Below are 18,572 nucleotides of genomic sequence, written 5' to 3'. Positions count from 1 at the left end.
TCAACTTCTTATAGATAAAAAGTAAAGACATGACCCCAGGCCCTCTTTATTTTGTGGAAAGAGATTGTATGATGGTGAGAAAATCATTGTGAATATCCACTGGCAGGACTTTTTTTTTTTTTTTTTTTTTTTTGGGCAGGACTTTTAAAAGCAGAAAACTCCAAAGCAGAAAACTCCATAGTTGAGTAGAAAGTGTTTTTACTGTGTGTACGTGAGTAGTCAGTGGCTCTGTTTGCTATGGAATTTACCATCAATTTTTGCTTCAAATAAATATCAAGTTTTTTCTTTTGTGAAAAAGTAACAGTTTGAAACGATTACTTTATCAGTGGTAGAAATTCTTTGTGACCCAGAGGTCTCAATTCAGATGCATCACAATCGAGAAGTTGTCACCATCTATTTTTGATTATTCTGCCTTGTGCTCTTTGTACCTGTTTCAGTTGGAGTTGGAAGAAAAGGTGTTGGTTCATACAAATATTCAGAAACCTAGTCTCTGAGGGCTAATATTAACTTCTTTTTTTTTTTTTTTTTTTTTTTGAGATGGAGTCTCGCTCTGTCGCCCAGGCTAGAGTGCAGTGGCCGGATCTCAGCTCACTGCAAGCTCCACCTCCTGGGTTCACGCCATTCTCCTGCCTCAGCCTCCCGAGTAGCTGGGACTACAGGCGCCCATCACCTCGCCCGGCTAGTTTTTTTGTATTTTTTAGTAGAGACGGGGTTTCACCTTGTTAGCCAGGATGGTCTCGATCTCCTGACCTCGTGATCCACCCGTCTCGGCCTCCCAAAGTGCTGGGATTACAGGCTTGAGCCACCGCGCCCGGCCAATATTAACTTCTTAAAGGACTGTTCTTCTATTTTTTAATTTTTGAGACGGAGTCTCGCTCTGTCGCCAGGCTGGAGTGCAGTGGTGCAATCTCGGCTCATCGCAATCTCCGCCTCCTGAGAGCTGGGATTACAGGTGCACACGACCACATCCAGCTAATTTTTGTATTTTTAGTAGAGATGGTGTTTCACCATGTTGTCCGGGATGGTCTTAATCTCCTGATCTTGTGGTCTCCCCGCCTCGGACTCCCAAATTGCTGAGATTATAGGCATGAGCCACTGTGCCCAGCCTAAGGATTGTCCTTAAGTAAATAAAAACTTGGAAAACCCTGTGCTTCTGTATGCTGGGTGCAAACACTTGATGCATTGTCCCTTTCCTCTTTTTTTTTTTTTGAGACAGGGTCTCACTCTGTTGCCCAGGCTGGAGTATAGTGGCACAACTTTGGCTCACTGCGACCTCGGCTTCCCGGGTTCAAACGATTCTCGTGCTTGAGCCTCCAGAGTAACTGGGATTACAGGCATGTACCACCACGCCCAGCTAATTTTTGTATTTTTAGTAGAGAGGGGGTTTCACCATGTTGGCCAGGCTGGTCTCAAACTCACCTCAAGTGATCTGCCCGCCTCGCTCTTCCAAAGTGCTGGGATTACAGGCATGAGCCACCGCGCCTGGCCCCTTTTCATCTTTTATTTAAGTAATGCACTACGTAAACAATGGAACTTTTTCTAAGTTTGACTGTGAGTTTAAGTGGAGAGATGATGCACCCCCTACCAAATAATTTTCTTATTGCTTTGCACCCCATAAAGCACGTCAATGTCAGAGAGACATCACATCCTATTTTTTGAAGTAGACTGCGCTTTTAAAACCATTGTCCTGTGTGTTCTGTTTTTTTTACCCTCTGTAACAGTCACAGGTCCCTGTTTTCTTAAACTCATGAGACCTAGAATCTTTTTTTTTTGATGGAATCTCACTGTGTCACCCAGGCTGGAGTGCAGTCATGTGATCTCAGCTCACTACAACCTCCGCCTCCCAGGTTCAAGTGATTCTCCCGGCTTAGCCTGCTGAGTGGCTGGGACTACAGGTGCGCACCACCACACCCGGCTAATTTTTGTCGTTTAGTAGAGATGGGGTTTCACCATGTTGGCCAGACTGGTCTCAAACTACTGACCTCAGGTGATCATTCCACCTCAGCCTCCCAAAGTGCTGGGATTACCGGTGGAAACCACCATACCCGGCCAAAATCTAGACTCTTTTTTTTTTTTTTTTTTTGAGACGGAGTCTCGCTCTGTCGCCCAGGCTGGAGTGCAGTGGCTGGATCTCAGCTCACTGCAAGCTCCGCCTTCCGGGTTTACGCCATTCTCCTGCCTGAACCTCCGGAGTAACTGGGACTACAGGCGCCTGCCACCTCGCCCGGCTAGTTTTTTGTATTTTTTAGTAGAGACGGGGTTTCACCGTGTTAGCCAGGATGGTCTCGATCTCCTGACCTCGTGATTCGCCCGTCTTGGCCTCCCAAAGTGCTGGGATTACAGGCTTGAGCCACCGCGCCCGGCCCAATCTAGACTCTTAAAACACTTTCACGGCCGGGCGTGGTGGCTCATGTCTATAATCCCGGCACTTTGGGAGGACAAGGCAGGTGGATCACAAGGTCAGGAGATCAAGACCATCCTGGCTAACATGGTGAAACCTCGTCTCTACTAAAACTACAAAAAATTAGCTGGGTGTGGCAGCGTGCACCTGTAGTCCCAGCTACTCGGGAAACTGAGGCAGGAGAATGGCATGAACCCAGGAGGCGGAGCTTGCAGTGAGCTGACATTGCGCCACTGCACTCCAGCCTGGGCAAGAGAGCAAGACTCCATCTCAAAAAAAACACAAAAAAACACTTACTTTCTTAGAGACTAAGAGCCCTTTATGGCTCTACTAGGTGTATGCCCTTTCAAATGTCTCTTTAACTGGGATGTCTTTAAGACAGCTTTGTAGAAATGAGCCATCCTGTACATATAGGTTGTAAGAACTTGAAATTGCCAATCTGGCTGGGCATGGTGGCACATGCCTGTAATCCCAGCACTTTGGGAGGCCGAGGCTGGCGGATCAGCTGAGGTCAGGAGATCAAGACCATTCTGGCTAATATCGTGAAACCTCATCTCTACTAAAAATACAAAAATTAACCGGGCGTCGTGGCATGTGCCTATAATCCCAGCTACTTGGGAGGCTGAGGCAGGAGAATCACTTGAACCCAGGAGGTAAAGGTTGCAGTGAGGCGAGATCATGCCACTGCCCTCCAGCCTAGGTGACAGAGCAGGACTCCATCTCAAAAAAAAAAAAAAAAAAAAAGTTTGCCAATCTGCAGTGAATTTTAGTCACAGGTACAATATTTAACTGCTTTAGATCAATTTTCATTATTAAAAACATTTCTGGCTGGGTGTGGTGGCTCACACCTGTAATCCTAGCACTTTGGGAGGCCGAGGTGGGTGGATCACTTGGGGACAGGAGTTTGAGACCAGCCTGGCCAACATGACGAAACCGCATCTCTACTAAAAATACAAAAATTAGCCGGGGGTGGTGGCGTGTGCCTGTAATCCCAGTTACCCGGGAGGCTGAGGCAGGAGGATTGCTTGAGTCTGGGAGGTAGAAGTTGTAGTGAACCGAGAGTGGGCCACTGCACTCCATCCTGGGCAACAGGAATGAAACCCTGTCTCAAAAACAAACAATTTTTGTGCTTTTGATATGTATTCTTATTAGGGAGAATAGCAGTGAATCCTTAACCTTTGAATTCACATTCACCTTGCAAGATCTCTTTCTGGGAAGGGTAGTTACTGAGATACGGTCTGAGTGGTAGCAGGCGTTAGAGCGAGAGTGATTCTTGAGCCGGCTTGCTGTGGTAGTTTTCTGGGGTTCCTGGAACAGTGACCGCCCTTTCTGCTTTGCGTGAAGTGTTGTACAGCACTAACTTCACCACCAACCTTTGGGATTCATTGCTGGGATCCTGTTTTGTTTTCATTCAAGATCCTGGTAACTCACTCACTCTCTTCTACCACAAGTCAAATTTTTTTCCCTATGTGGATATTTTGAATCTTCTTACCTTAATGAGGCAGGTTATAGGGGATTGCTTATTAAAAGGAATAAATACAGAAAGCGTGTTTGTATGTTTTGAGAAGGCTGTGGTCTTTTTTTTTTTTTTTTTTGAGACGGAGTCTCGTTCTGTCGCCCAGGCTGGAGTGCAGTGGCCGGATCTCAGCTCACTGCAAGCTCCGCCTCACGGGTTTACGCCATTCTCCTGCCTCAGCCTCCCGAGTAGCTGGGACTACAGGCGCCCGCCACCTCGCCCAGCTAGTTTTTTGTATTTTTTAGTAGAGACGGGGTTTCACCGTGTTAGCCAGGATAGTCTCGATCTCCTGACCTCGTGATCCGCCCGTCTCGGCCTCCCAAAGTGCTGGGATTACAGGCTTGAGCCACCGCGCCCGGCCAACTGTGGTCTTGAACTATAGGTATACCCAACCTCAGATTTCCTTCTTTCTTTTGTTTTGTTTTTAGAGATGGGGCTCCCAGGCTGGAGTGCAGTAATGTAATCGTAGCTCACTGCAGTCTTGGCCTTATGGGCTCAAACCATTGTCCTGCCTCGGCCTCCTGAGTAGCTCGCTCTATAGGTGTGATCCACCACACACAGTTAATTTGTATTTTTTTTGTAGAGATGGGGGTCTCACTGTGTTGCCCAGGCTGGTCTCAAACTCCTGGACTCAAGCAATCCTCTCACCTCAGTCTCCTAACATGCTAGGATTACAGGTGTGAGCCACAGTGCCCGGCTTGGAAGACAGATTTTTATGTCATTTACTGTTCAAATAATGTGTAGTGATAAGAAGTGATATCTGAGTGGAAAATGGGGAGCTTGGATTCTTAGAATTAGTAATACAACTAACATTTGTGATTCGTGTATGGACTGGTGGTGGTGCATTCAAATGGTGTTCCAACTATTTGAAACATCCCCCAGGTTCTGGTGTTTTCCAGGCATTGAGGCTATGGCAGTATCTAATGCACTAGATACTAAATCTTGACTTTATGGAGGGTAGAACACATTTTTGTGTTGTTGGGAGGAAGAATAGTCCTACTTTCAGGAATACTAAATTTGACATCACAAATGTCATTTATTTTTCATGTCCTAAAGCTGACATGAAGTTCTTATTTTATTATAATTTTTTTGAGACTAAGTCTTGCTCTTGTCCCCCAGGCTGGAGTGTGATGGCGTGATCTTGGCTCACTGCAACCTCCATCTCCTGGGTTCAAGCGATTCTCCTGCCTCAGCCTCCTGAGTAGCTGGGATTACAGGCATGCACCACCACGCCCAGCTAATTTTTGTATTTTTAGTAGAGACAGGGTCTTACCATGTTGGCCAGGCTGGTCTTGAACTCCTGACCTCAGGTGATCCGCCCGCCTTAGCCTCCCAAAGTGCTGGGATTACAGGTGTGAGCCTCCATACCTGGCCTTGTTCATTTTTTTAGATGGAGTCTCACTTTGTCACCCAGGCTGGAGTGCAGTGACATGGTCTCAGTTCACTGCACCCCCCGCCTCCTGGGTTCAAGCACTTCTCCTGGGTTTAAGCATTTCTCATGCCTCAGCCTCCCCCAGGTAGCTGGGACTACAGGCATGCGCCACCACGCCCGGCTGATTTTTGTATTTTTAGTAGAGATGGAGTTTTGCCATGTTGGCCAGGTTGGTCTCGAACTCCTGACCTCAAGTGATCCATCCGCTTTGGCCTCCCGAAGTGCTGGGATTACAGGCATGAGCCACGGCACCCGGCTCTTTATAAATTCTTTGGGCTTAGATGTCTGTCATATAGTTTTCTGTCATCTGTAGCAAGCAACAACTGTTATTTTTGTTTGGTATTGGGTACACCCCAGCTGGTTTGTAGAGTCATTTAAATACTTGAGACTATTTTTCCTATTCATTTTATTTAGTAAGCATTGTTTATAAAGTACTGGGTAAAACATAAAGGTGACTAAAATAGTTTCTTCCCTTGAGAGATTGCTAGTGTGGTGGAATATGTGAGTTACACACGTGGCCAAGTGTGCAAGGGACTACTGCGGGAGCATAGACTTGCCATGGGTAAGGGAAGGATGAACAGATTTTCATTGCGAGGACTGGAGTAAGTTTTGTGGGGCAGATGAATGCCTCAGTTTGCCCTTGAGCCAAGTTTCAGCAGCTGAAGACTACAAGACTTGGAAAGGGCATTGGAAACAAAGGGGACCCCCAGCCTTGAAAACATGGAGGAGGGGAAGCACCAAGGCTGCTGTAGAGGTGTTTGGGAAGTCAGTCGTGTAGGTGATTTATGTCCATATCATTGAGAAGTTGAACCTCAGATTACTTCTTGATGGATAACTTAGCAGTGGTTCTCAAACTTGAGCATCTGGGCTGAGTGTAGTGGTTCACGCCTATAACCCCAGCACTTTGGGAGAATGAGGCAGTAGGATTACTGGAGCCCAGGAGTTTAAGACCAGCCTGGGCAGCCTAGTGAGATTCAGTCTCTACAAAAAATAAATTTAAAAAAATTACCTGGACTTGGTCGCACACACCTGTAGTCCCAGCTACTCAGGAGGTTGGGGTTTGAGTCACTTGAGCCCAGAATTTGAAGGGTGTGGTGAGCTACGATTGTGTCACTGCAATCTAACCCGGGTGACAGAGCAAGACCCTGTCTCTGAAACAACAGCAACAATAAAAAACTTGAGCATCCAAATTGCCTGAAGGCTTGTTAAAATACAGATGGCCGGCCGGGCGCGGTGGCTCATACCTGTAATCCCAGCACTTCGGGAGGCCGAGGTGGGCAGATCATGAGGTCAGGAGATCGAGACCATCCTGGCTAACATGGTGAAACCCTGTGTCTACTAAAAATACAAAAAATTAGCCGGGCACGGTGGCAGGTGCCTGTAGTCCCAGCTACTCCTGAGGCTGAGGCAGGAGAATGGCCTGAATCCCGGAGGCGGAGCTTGCAGTGAGCTGGAGATCGCGCCACTGCCTTCCAGCCTGAGCCACAGAGCCAGACTCCATCTCAAAACAAAGACAAAAACAAAACAAAAAAACTGATAGCCTCGCCCAGCTAGGTTTTGTATTTTTTAGTAGAGACGGGGTTTCACCGTGTTAGCCAGGATGGTCTCCATCTCCTGACCTCGTGATCCGCCCGTCTCAGCCTCCCAAAGTGCTGGGATTACAGGCTTGAGCCACCGCGCCCGGCCTTGGATTTGCATTTCTAATCGACTTTCAGGTAATGCCAATTCTGTACATTTTGAGACCTGCTGTAGAGCCAGTGCTTCTGATGACTGCTTTATAGAAATGCATGTTTTATGTATAGTTGACTCTTGAACAACACGAGTTTGAACTGTGCCATCCCACCTAGCCCTCTGACATTCTTAAAAACGAGTGAGGTCTCTAAAGAGCTTTTGTTTAAGTATGTTATGGCTGTTAACATTTACCATATTAGAAATTAAAACTTGAGAATGTTTAAAAATATTAATTCATTAGAAATAATAATAGGCCAGGTGCAGTGGTTCACACCTTTCATCCCAGCACTTTGGGAGACTGAAGCAGGAGGATTGCTTGAGCCCAGGAGTTCCAGACCAGCCCGGGCAACATAGCAGACCGCACTTCTACACAAAAATAAAAATTTGGCCAAGCATGGTGGTGTGTGCCTGTCGTCTCAGCTGCTAGGGAGGATGGCTTGAGCCCAGGAGGTTGAGGCTGCAGTGAGTTGTGATCATGCCACTGCACTCCAGTCTGGATGTCAGAGCAAGACCTTGTTTCTAAAAAAAAAAAATATGTAAATGAAAAGGCATGTATTCAAGGGTTGAAATTTAACAGAATTATTTATCTCCTTTATGAAATGCTTCATCACATTCTTAAGTGAAAGTAGTCCGCCCCGCCCCCACAAGCACTCTTGATGTAAAATACAGAAAATAATAGTACAGTTTGATTCCATTGCCTTGAAACAGCATGTACAGTTCTTATCCACCATTGCTTTTGTACCATCAGTGCAAGTGTCAACATAGTGAAAAAGGCAAATGATGTCTTAGTATTATTATGAAAATAGTTTTGATTCTCTAAAAGGGTCTCAAAGGTTCCCTAGGAGTGGACCGACCACACTTTGAGAACCACTGTTATAGTAATGAAAGTCAGGGGCTGGGCACGGTGGTGCACGCCTATAATCCTAGTGCTTTGGGAGGCTGAGGCAGGAGGATCCCTTGGACCCAGGAATTCAAGACCATTCTGGGCATCGTGGCGAAACCCCATCTCTACAAAAATGTTTAAAAATTAGCTGGGTGTGGTAGCATGCACCTGTAGTACTAGATACATGGGAGGCGAAGGTGGGAGAATCACTTGAGCTCGGGAGTTACAGGCTGCAGTGAACTGTGATCGTGCTACTGCACTCCAGCCTGAGCAACAGGGCGAGACCCTGTCTTAAAAAAATCAAGTCACAATTGGCAGGATGATCTTACCCTCAGCTTTGTAAGCTCAGAATCTCTGTCTCTTTTTTTTTTTTTTTTTTTTAAGAAGGAGTCTCGCTCTGTCGCCCAGGCTGGAGTGCAGTGGCTGGATCTCAGCTCACTGCAAGCTCCGCCTCCCAGGTTTATGCCATTCTCCTGCCTCAGCCTCCCGAGTAGCTGGGCGCCTGCCACCTTACCCGGCTAATTTTTTGTATTTTTTAGTAGAGACGGGGTTTCACCGTGTTAGCCAGGATGGTCTCGATCTCCTGACCTCGTGATCCACCCATCTCAGCCTCCCAAAGTGCTGGGATTACAGGCTTGAGCCACCGCGCCCGGCCTTTTTTTTTTTTTTTTTTTTTTTGAGACATATTGCCCAGGGCTGGTCTCAAACTCTTTGACTTAAACGATCCTCCTATCTCGGCCTCCCAAAGTCTTGGGATTACAGGTGTGAACCACTGTGCCAGCCAGAATCTCATTTTTTTAAAAAAATCATTTACTCAGAGATTAGATTATTGAATCACACAAATTGAGAGATTGTAGTTTATAAAAAATAACTGTGTATTTATAATCAGAGAAATGCCAAAAAGACACTATTCTCTTTGGTCACTGTTGAAAACCAAAACTGTAATCTGAGCATAGAATTTTGGAACACTGACTTGACTATTCGAATGCCTATTTTTATCCAGCTTTGCGATCCTGACGAACCTTTTCCGTAACAATGGTGTACCTGCTCCGTGGACTCACTGTCTCTTTTCAAGAGAACCTTTTTCCATTGTTAGTCAATAGACATTTTCTTCATAGCTTCCTTTTTCTAGACTTTTTGGATTAAACTTTTTTTTTTTTTTTTGGAGACAGAGTCTCACTCTGTCACCAGGCTGGAGTGCAGTGGCGCGATCTCGGCCCGCTGCAACCTCCGCCTCCCGGGTTCCAGCAATTCTCCTGCCTCAGCCTCCCGAGTAGCTGGGACTACAGGCAAGCGCCCCCATGCCCAGCTAATTTTTGTACTTTTAGTAGAGACGGTGTTTCACCATGTTGGCCAGGCTGGTCTCGATCTCTTGACCTCATGATCCGCCCGCCTCGGCCTCCCAAAGTGCTGGGGTTACGGACATGAGCCACCACACTTGGTCTATACTTCTTTTTAGTTTGGCAACACATAGTTACATTTCTTCATTTTGATGTATTTTCTTTTTTTCTTTTTTTGAGATGGAGTCTTGCACTTCCCAGGCTGGAGTGCAATGGCGTGATCTTGGCTCATTGCAACCTCTGCCTCCTAGGTTCAAGCAGTCCTCCTGCCTCAGCCTCCCGAGTAACTGGGACTACAGGCGTGCAACACCACATCCGGCTATTTTTTGTATTTTTACTAGAGATAGGGTTTTGCCATGTTGTCCAGGCTGGTCTCAAACTCCTGATCTCAGGTGATCCACCTGCCTTGGCCTCCCAAAGTGCTGGGATTACAGGTGTGGACCAGTGCTCCTGCCCGAGCCCAATTCTTTATTTCTTTCCATCCCAAACTCTTTAAGCTCTTGACTCTGTAATTCAAGTTGTGATCGTGAAACTTGTCTATCACCTGCCTCTTCTCTGCATTCTCTTTCCCTACTTGTTATGCTAAAACTTGGATGGCCCCTGAAGACACTGCTCTTCTGCACCCCTCTAAAGGGGGCTCCTCAGGGAAGGCACATGGGGTAGCTGACCATGTTGTTTCCTGCTGATATGTTACTGTTTCTCCATCCTTCAAATATTCAGGGTCCTTTCGAGCGCTGCCACCTGTTACGCACTCCTGCAGCTGACATCCACTGACTTCTGTCTCTTCCTTTCATTCCTTTTCACTTTCCCTTCTTACTGCCAACACCTCCTCTTTCAGATCTAGACATGGGCAGTCCTACCAGCAGTCCCTTCAACACTCAGGCTTCTGAGTTCCATCCTGTGGTCAAAGGGATGAAACTTCTCACTCTAACCACCACCTCCTATCCTTTGACCCCTTGCTATATTCATAGAGGTGTAGGGTCCTCAAAATGGCAGCATTAATACCTCCCGGGAGTGCAAGAAAGCTGAAGCTGCGGTTTCACAAGATCCTGGGGAGATTCGCATGCACATCTGAGCATCCAGTGTCCTCGCTGCAGCGGCCCTTCATCCTTTGCCCTCACGCCTTTTCACTGTCAGCTCTACTTTGCTTTCATGTCCCTTTTTACCCATCTCAGATATCGTGTCCCATTTTAGTGACACCTTTCAAACACCCTTTAAAAATTATCACCGGCCGTGTGCAGTGACTCACGCCTGTAACCCCAGCACTTTGGGATGCCAAGGCGGGCGGATCATGAGATCAAGGGATTGAGGCCATCCTGGCCAACATGGTGAAACCCCGTCTCTACTAAAAATACAAAAATTAGCTGGGCGTGGTGGTAGGCACCTGTAGTCCCAGCTACTCAGGAGGCTGAGGCAGGAGAATTGCTGGAACCCGGGAGGCAGAGGTTGCGGTGAGCCGAGATCACGCTGCTGCACTCCAGACTGGCGACGAAGCGAGACTCTGTCTCAAAAAGCAAAAACAAAAAAAAAAAAAGAAAAAAAAAATTACCACCAACAAATTTTGATTATGGTTGAATTTAGGTATCTTCTTTGTGTCTGTGCCTGAACGGAAATGTGTTACAAGAGAAAAAAAAAAGGAGAAACTGGAGATAATGGTTTCACTTTATTTTTTATTTTTATATTTTGAGATGGAGTCTTGCTCTGTCACCCAGGCTGGAGTGCAGTGGTGCAATCTCGGCTCACTGTAACCTCCGTCTCCCAGGTTCAAATGATTCTCCCACCTCAGCCTCCTGAGTAACTGGGATTACAGGCGCCTACCACCATGCCCGGCTAATTTTTTATTTTTAGTAGAGGCGGAGTTTCACTATGTTGGCCGGGCTGGTTTTGAACTCCTGACCTCAGGCGATCTGCCCTGGTTTCACTTTAAATTCATGACCGTAAACCTCACATGATACCTACTGCTGCTTGGTAGTCCTACTATGGTTCCCTAGTAAGCTCCCTTTTCTCTGCTCCGAGACACACGTGTTGTGTGTTCAGCATTCTCTCAGCCACCCAGAGCTTTCTCCCTTCCTGCCACCTGGCTACTGAAAAGAGGGAATAGAGTCTTTTGCACAGTAGTTCTTCAGGAAATATTTGTTGAATGAATGGATGACCATCTTGTGGGTAGATTTTCTTTTTCTTTTCTTTCTTTTTTTTTTTGGAGACAGGGTCTTACTCTGTAGCCTAGGAGTACAGTGGCGCGATCTTGGCTCACTGCAGCCTCTGCCTCCCGGGTTCAAGTTATGTTTGTGCCTCAGCTGGGATTACAGGCCTGTGCCATCATGCCTGGCTAATTTTTGTATTTTTTTTTTTTTTTTTTTTTGAGACGGAGTCTCGCTCTGTCGCCCAGGCTGGAGTGCAGTGGCCGGATCTCAGCTCACTGCAAGCTCCGCCTCCCGGGTTTACGCCATTCTCCTGCCTCAGCCTCCCGAGTAGCTGGGACTACAGGCGCCTGCCAACTCACCCGGCTAGTTTTTTGTATTTTTTAGTAGAGACGGGGTTTCGCCGTGTTAGCCAGGATGGTATCGATCTCCTGACCTCGCAATCCACCCGTCTCGGCCTCCCAAAGTGCTGGGATTACAGGCTTGAGCCACCGCGCCCGGCCAATTTTTGTATTTTTAGTAGAGATGGAGTTTCACCCTTTGGGCCAGGCTGGTCTTGAACTCCTGACATCAAGTGATCTGTCCATCTCAGCATCCCAAGGTGCTGGGATTACAGGCATGAGCTACCTACCCGGCCTGTGGGTAGATTTTCTGCAGAGCTAGTGTGTTAGGCAGAGCACCAGGTCCCAGAGAGTGCCACCACTTTTTTTTTTTTTTTTTTGAAACAGAGTTTCACTATTGTTGCCCAGGCTGGAGTGCAATGGCGGCTCACTGCAAGCTCTGCCTCACAGGTTCAAGCAATTCTCCTGCCTCAGCCTCCTGAGTAGCTGGGATTACAGGCATCCGCCACCACGCCCAGCTAATTTTTTGTATTTTTAGTAGAGATGGGGTTTCACCATGTTGGCCAGGCTGGTCTTGAACTCCTGACCTAGGTGATCCACTCACCTCGGCCTCCCAAAGTGCTGGGATTACAGGCATGAGCCACTGCGCCTGGCCCTTGAGTGCCACCACTTCTTTAATCGAGTAACCTTGGGAAGGTCACTTAACCTTGTAGATCCTCATTCTCTTTATTCCTGATTGGACTAATGGTAATTGCACACCTACCTTCAGAGCTAAAACTGGAGACACAGGCAGTTTTGTATTTGTGCTATGTGAGCTCTTGATGCCATACGTATGTAGGTCGTTCTCATAGTAGCAGAACTGATGTTTTTCATTTTGATGTGTGATATCTCCTATGTTTGAATATTAAATTTAGTGAAAAGAGATGAACTTTGGAATCACAATACCTGCGTTCGCATCTCTGCCACTGAGCTGAATGACCTTAGGAGACAGGTGATTAACAAATGAGGAAACATACCTGTTAATTTCTTAATTGCTGTGGCATTTCTTCATTTGTAAAGAAGAGGTAATAATAGTGGCTAATTCATAGTAATATAATGCTCAAATGGGATAGTAATTCACATAAAAATTATTTCTGAATTACAATGTTCTATGTGTTATGGTCCTTACGTGTTGGGAGGGTGGGGGAGAAGGGTAGTTTGTCTTATTTTAGGTCCAAATCTCCTGATTCATTGAGCACAAGTGTCAAAAATTCAAATATGCCCAGCTTATTAGTGAGGCAACAGTGTCTTTTTTTTTTTTTTTTTTGCACACTTTTTGGAATTGATTAGTTTCAATGTGACATTCACTGACCTTGAAACATACAGAGATGTTGCCTCTTGGTCATTGCATGCTGTGGGTACCATGACAAAGACTTTGATCTTTCATTTTTCAGTGAATTTTTCAGAGCAAGCCTGACATGCCAGTCATTAATAATGCATGAAAAATAAACTATAAATTGGAAGATATAAAAAACCAACACTGGCGTTGTTGCTGCTAATTCTTTTATTGAGACAGATTAGATTTTTCTCCTTCATTAAGTCTTGGTCACAGTTCTCTGCTTTAGGATTCAAGGAACACGGATGGACCGACAACCAGAGGCGTGAGGATTGGAGAACAGAGCCCTAGACAGAGCTTGTGATTAGTCTTTGGTTTGTGATGACCACATGCTTCTGTGTTTTAGGCTGAGGCTTGAAGATGGTCAGATTTTTGTAAGTTTATGATACTGAGCTGCAGGACTTGAAAGTTCCCTAGTTAGGTCTTGTGGTCGTTTTCAAAATTCCTCTTTAGGGAGTGCTTGACCTGAGCCCAACAGTTCCCTGTTTTGCCCAAGTGAAACAGTTTAGGGAGTATTTTGTTCTTTCGTTTTGTCACCATAAAAGGTTTTCCAGGACCACAGTGCCTGCTCCGTCTGTTCTCTGTCAGTGCTCCCTGGCCCTTGTCACTCTCTGATGTTGGTCCAGGGTGAAGAGTAGGGAAGGCCCCAGGGAATTTCTACATTTAACCTGTCCGCATCCTTCTCAAATTTTATGGACATAGACATGGCCTTCGTTGGCTGAGTCTGGAGGAGACTTGGCCAATCCCTTCTATCTGTCTGAGGCAGCAGCAGGAACAAATAACTCTGCTTGAATGTTGCAAGCTGTGTGGTGAGAGTCTGACAGTAAAGCAGGTGGTTTCAAACCTGACTCTGAATCAGAGCTACAGCCTTAGCGTAGGGACTCCCACCCGGATCTCTCTTTCCCTCATCACGGATGGTGGTGGTGATGGTGGTATAGGTGGTGGGGAGCCTGGGACTTTTATATTCATAGTCGGGATAGTGACTTCTGTCTTCAGGTAAATGCCAGTTCTTACTCTGTCCGTCAGATTCTTCTCCCAAATCACACTATTTATTTATTGAGACAGTCTCACTCTGTTGCCCAGGGAAATGCCAGTTCTTACTCTGTCTGTCAGATTCTTCTCCCAAACCACACTATTTATTTATTTATTTATTTATTTATTTATTTATTGAGAGATAGTCTTGCTCTGTCACCTAGGCTGGAGTGCGGTGCGCCTTCTCGGCTCACTGCAGCCTCTGCCTCCTGGGTTCAATCAGTTCTCCTGCCACCTGAGTACCTGGGATTACAGGCGCGTGCCACCATGCCCAGCCTCCGCCTCTGTTTTCACATGGCTTCTTTCTATGTGTTCTCATCTTCTTTTTTTTTCTTTTTTTTCTTTTTCGAGATGGTGTCTCGCTCAGTTGCCCAGGCTGGAGTGTAGTGGTGCGATCTTGGCTCATTACAACCATCACCTTCTGGGATCAAGGGATTCTCGTGCCTCAGCCTTCCAAGTAACTGGGACTACAGGAGGCACACGCCACCACGCCTGCCTAATTTGTGTGTGTGTGTGTGTGTGTATATATATATATATATATAGTTGAGACAGAGTTTTGCTCGTGTTGCCCAGGTGGGAGTGCAATGGCACAATCTGGGCTCACCGCAACCTCCGCCTCTCGGGTTCAAGCAATTCTCCTACCTCAGCCTCCTGAGTAGCTGGGATTACAGGTGTGCGCCACCACGCCTGGCTATTTGTATTTTTAGTAGAGACGGGGTTTCGCCATATTGGTCAGGCTGGTCTAGAACTCCTGACCTCAGGTGATCCGCCTGCCTCGGCCTCTCAAAGTGCTGGGATTACAGACGTGAGCCGCCGCACCCAGCCATAATTTTTGTATTTTTAGGAGAGACGAGGTTTCACCACATTCACCAGGCTGGCCTTGGACTCCTGACCTCAAGTGATCCTTCCACCTTGGCTTCCCACAGTGTTGGGATTACAGGCGTGAGCCACTACGCCTGGTCACTTCTTTTTTTTTTTTTTTTTTTTTGAGGTGGAGTCTTGCTCTGTCGCCCGGACTGGAGTGCAGTGGCCGGATCTCAGCTCACTGCAAGCTCCGCCTCCCGGGTTTACGCCATTCTCCTGCCTCAGCCTCCCGAGTAGCTGAGACTACAGGCGCTCGCCACCTCGCCCAGCTAGTTTTTGTATTTTTAGTAGAAACGGGGTTTCACCGTGGTCACTTCTTTTTACAGGGACACTTTTCATTGGGTTTTGGGCCTACCAAGGTAATCCAGGATGATCTTATCTCAAGATTCTTAATTATATCTGCAAAGATGCTTTTTCCAAATACGGTCACATTCACAGGTGATAGGGGGCCGTGTCTTTGGGGGAGGGCACTGTTCTGTCCGCTGCAGTGGGCTGCAGGTACCTTTGTCATCCCTGGCCAGATTCTTTGCCAGTGGCTGGTGTTGGCTGTGAGGGAGACAAGATGAGAATGTGAGGTCTGTGCTTCATCATCTAAGCTCTGCTCGCAGAGAAAAATGCAGAACACTGTCATTTGACAGAAAGTCATTAAGTGGCAGCATTTTTCTCTTTGAATTGTTCTGTTTTTAGCTATTATGTCTGAAAATATTTCCCTGTATTCCAAAACCCCAAGGTCATCTTCAACTCACTTTCTATGGAAGTAAAGAGAAGATGACAGGATACTATTTTACCTTAGCCCAAAAGTCATAGATTCATATCTGGTCTTGAGTAAACCAGCAGTATATTGCGTTTTTCTAGATAGAACCAAGGTAATTTTCCCTCATCACTTCCCAGATAGGGCTTTTTCTTACATAGTTTTAATCTTCCTGTAGTTTAACGTATATATAGTTTTATATTGTAAATTGCATAATTCTGTGGATTTAAAAAATATAGCTCTGCCGGGCGCGGTGGCTCAAGCCTGTAATCCCAGCACTTTGGGAGGCCGAGACGGGCGGATCACGAGGTCAGGAGATCAAGACCATCCTGGCTAACACGGTGAAACCCCGTCTCTACTAAAAAATACAAAAAACTAGCTGGGTGAGGTGGTGGGCGCCTGTAGTCCCAGCTACTCTGGAGGCTGAGGCAGGAGAATGGCGTAAACCCGTGAGGCGGAGCTTGCAGTGAGCTGAGATCCAGCCACTGCACTCCAGTCCAGGCGACAGAGCGAGACTCCGCCTCAAAAAAAAAAAAAAAAAAAATACAGCTAATACAGACTTGTTGTAGTAAAACGTAAGCAATATAGAAATGAAAGTGAAAAACTGAAAGCTTTCTTTTCCTCCCCCCATTGTTTGGTGTAGATTTTTCTGAACCCTCTTTTAGGGATTGTGTGGGTTTTAGGAGGTGTACTCAGCGGAGAACATTAGATATATAAAGCAAAGAAAATATTTCGTTTGTCTCAACTGCTTGTTTTTGTTTTTGTGTTTTTTGTTTGTTTGTTTGTTTGTTTTGAGTCAGGGTCTTGCTCTGTCACCCAGGCTGGAGTACGGTGGTGTGATCATGGCTTACTGCAGCCTCAGACTCCTGGGCTCATGAAATCCTTCCCCCTCAGCCTGCTGGCTAATTTATTTTTATTTTTATTTTTGTAGAGACAGGGTCTTGCTATATTGATCAGGCTGGTCTCGAACTCCTGGCCTCACACAATCCTACCTTAGCCTCCCAAAGTGCTGGGATTACAGGTGTGAGGAGTGGGTCATGGCAACCGGCTAACTGCTTGTCTTGAGGATAGTAAATTGCCTTTAAATCCATTTCAGCAGCATTTTCATGTTTTTAATAACTAGAGTCTTCTAGGTTCCTAGGTTCAGCCTGGAGATGGATTATTGTCAAATAAAAGGAAAGCTTTAGTCTGTGAAAGCTACATGTTGTTCCTACTTTCTCCTGTAGATTATAAAATCTTTTTATTTATTTCTCTTTTCAGATTTAATCCAGAGACTGACTTCACTATAGAACCCACAGTTGTATCGATGGTTGGGGAAAGATAGTGGCAACAATCAAAGGAGAAGCAGCTCTGACATACAAAGAAAATGAGTATGCTAAAACCAAGCGGGCTTAAGGCCCCCACCAAGATCCTGAAGCCTGGAAGCACAGCTCTGAAGACACCTACGGCTGGTAATACTTTACGCTTTTCCTTTATGACTAATGAATTATCTTATATGCAGACTTCAATTTGATTTTTAATTTTAAAACATTATTTTATATATGTTCATATTCTTGAAAATATTTGAAAGTTTTTTTTTATTATTATTATTTTTTTGAGACAGAGTTTCACTCTTGTTGCCCACACTGGAGTGCAATGGCCCGATCTTGGCTCACCGCAACCTCCACCTACTGGGTTCAAGCGATTCTCCTGCCTCAGCCTCCCGAGTAGCTGAGATTACAGGCATGCGCCACCATGCCTGGCTAATTTTGTATTTTTAGTAGAGACGGGGTTTCTCCATGTTGGTCGGACTGTTCTCAAACTCCTGACCTCAGGTGATCTACCCGCCTTGGCCTCCCAAAGTGCTGGGATTACAGATGTGAGCCACCACGCCCAGCCTTTTTTTTTTTTTTTTTTTTTTTTTTATGGTTTTTGAGACAGAGTCTCACTCTGTCACCCAGGCTGGCATGCAGTGGCATAATCTTGGCTCACTGCAACCTCTGCCTCGTGGGTTCAAGTGATTCTCCTGCCCCAGCCTCCCAAGTAGATGGGACTATAGGCACGTGCTACCACGTCCGGCTGATTTTTGTATTATTAGTAGAAATGGAGTTTCACCACATTGGCCGGGTTGGTCTCGAACTCCTGACCTCGTGATCCGCCTACCTCAGCCTCCCAAAGTGCTGAGATTACAGGCGTGAGCCACTGTGCTTCGCCTTTTTAAAAATTTTTTTTATTTTTATTTTTTAATTTTTTTTTTAGATGGAGTCTTGCTCTGTTCCCCAGGCTAGAGTGCAGTAGTAGCACAATCTCGGCTCACTGCATCCTCCGCCTCCTGGGTTCCAGCGATTCTTCTGCCTCCGCCTCCAGAGTCACTGGGACTACAGGCGTGCGCCACCACACCCAGCTAAGTTTGTATTTTTAGTAGAGATGGGGTTTCTCCATATTGGTCAGGCTGGTCTCAAACTCCTGATCTCAGGTGATCTGCCTATCTTGGCCTCCCAAAGTGCTGGAATTACAGATGTGAGCCACTGCGCCCAGCCCTGTATTTTTTTTTTTTTTTTTTTAGCAGGGATGGGGTTTCATCATGTTGACTGGGCTGGTCTCAAACTCCAGACCTCAAATGATCTGCCCACCTCAGCCTCTCAAAGAACTGGGATTACAGGTGTGAGTCACTGTGCCTGGTTTTTGTGTCCTAGTTTTTGTCAGCTTGATTTGACTACTCAATTGTGGAGTAGTGGTATTTAGTGAATCTGAATGGGTATTTGCTCATGATGTTCAGGGTGGTG

General features: G+C 46.1%; 1 protein-coding gene across 2 annotated transcripts in view; it reads left to right on the top strand.

Moving 5' to 3' along the window:
* The window catches only part of CLIP1 (CAP-Gly domain containing linker protein 1), a 152,810-nt gene that overhangs the window by 25,907 nt on the left and 108,331 nt on the right, over nt 1-18,572 (top strand). For both annotated transcript variants that reach the window (XM_023205381.3, XM_023205388.3), the window contains exon 2: nt 17,068-17,258. In XM_023205381.3, the coding sequence (XP_023061149.2) occupies nt 17,174-17,258 (85 nt within the window). In that variant the 5' untranslated portion in view covers nt 17,068-17,173. The remainder of the gene's footprint in view (nt 1-17,067; nt 17,259-18,572) is intronic.

The sequence above is a fragment of the Piliocolobus tephrosceles genome, chromosome 10 (assembly GCF_002776525.5).
Source record: "Piliocolobus tephrosceles isolate RC106 chromosome 10, ASM277652v3, whole genome shotgun sequence".
NCBI classification, from domain to species: Eukaryota; Metazoa; Chordata; class Mammalia; order Primates; family Cercopithecidae; genus Piliocolobus; species Piliocolobus tephrosceles.
This window is presented reverse-complemented; position numbering and strand designations above follow the sequence as displayed.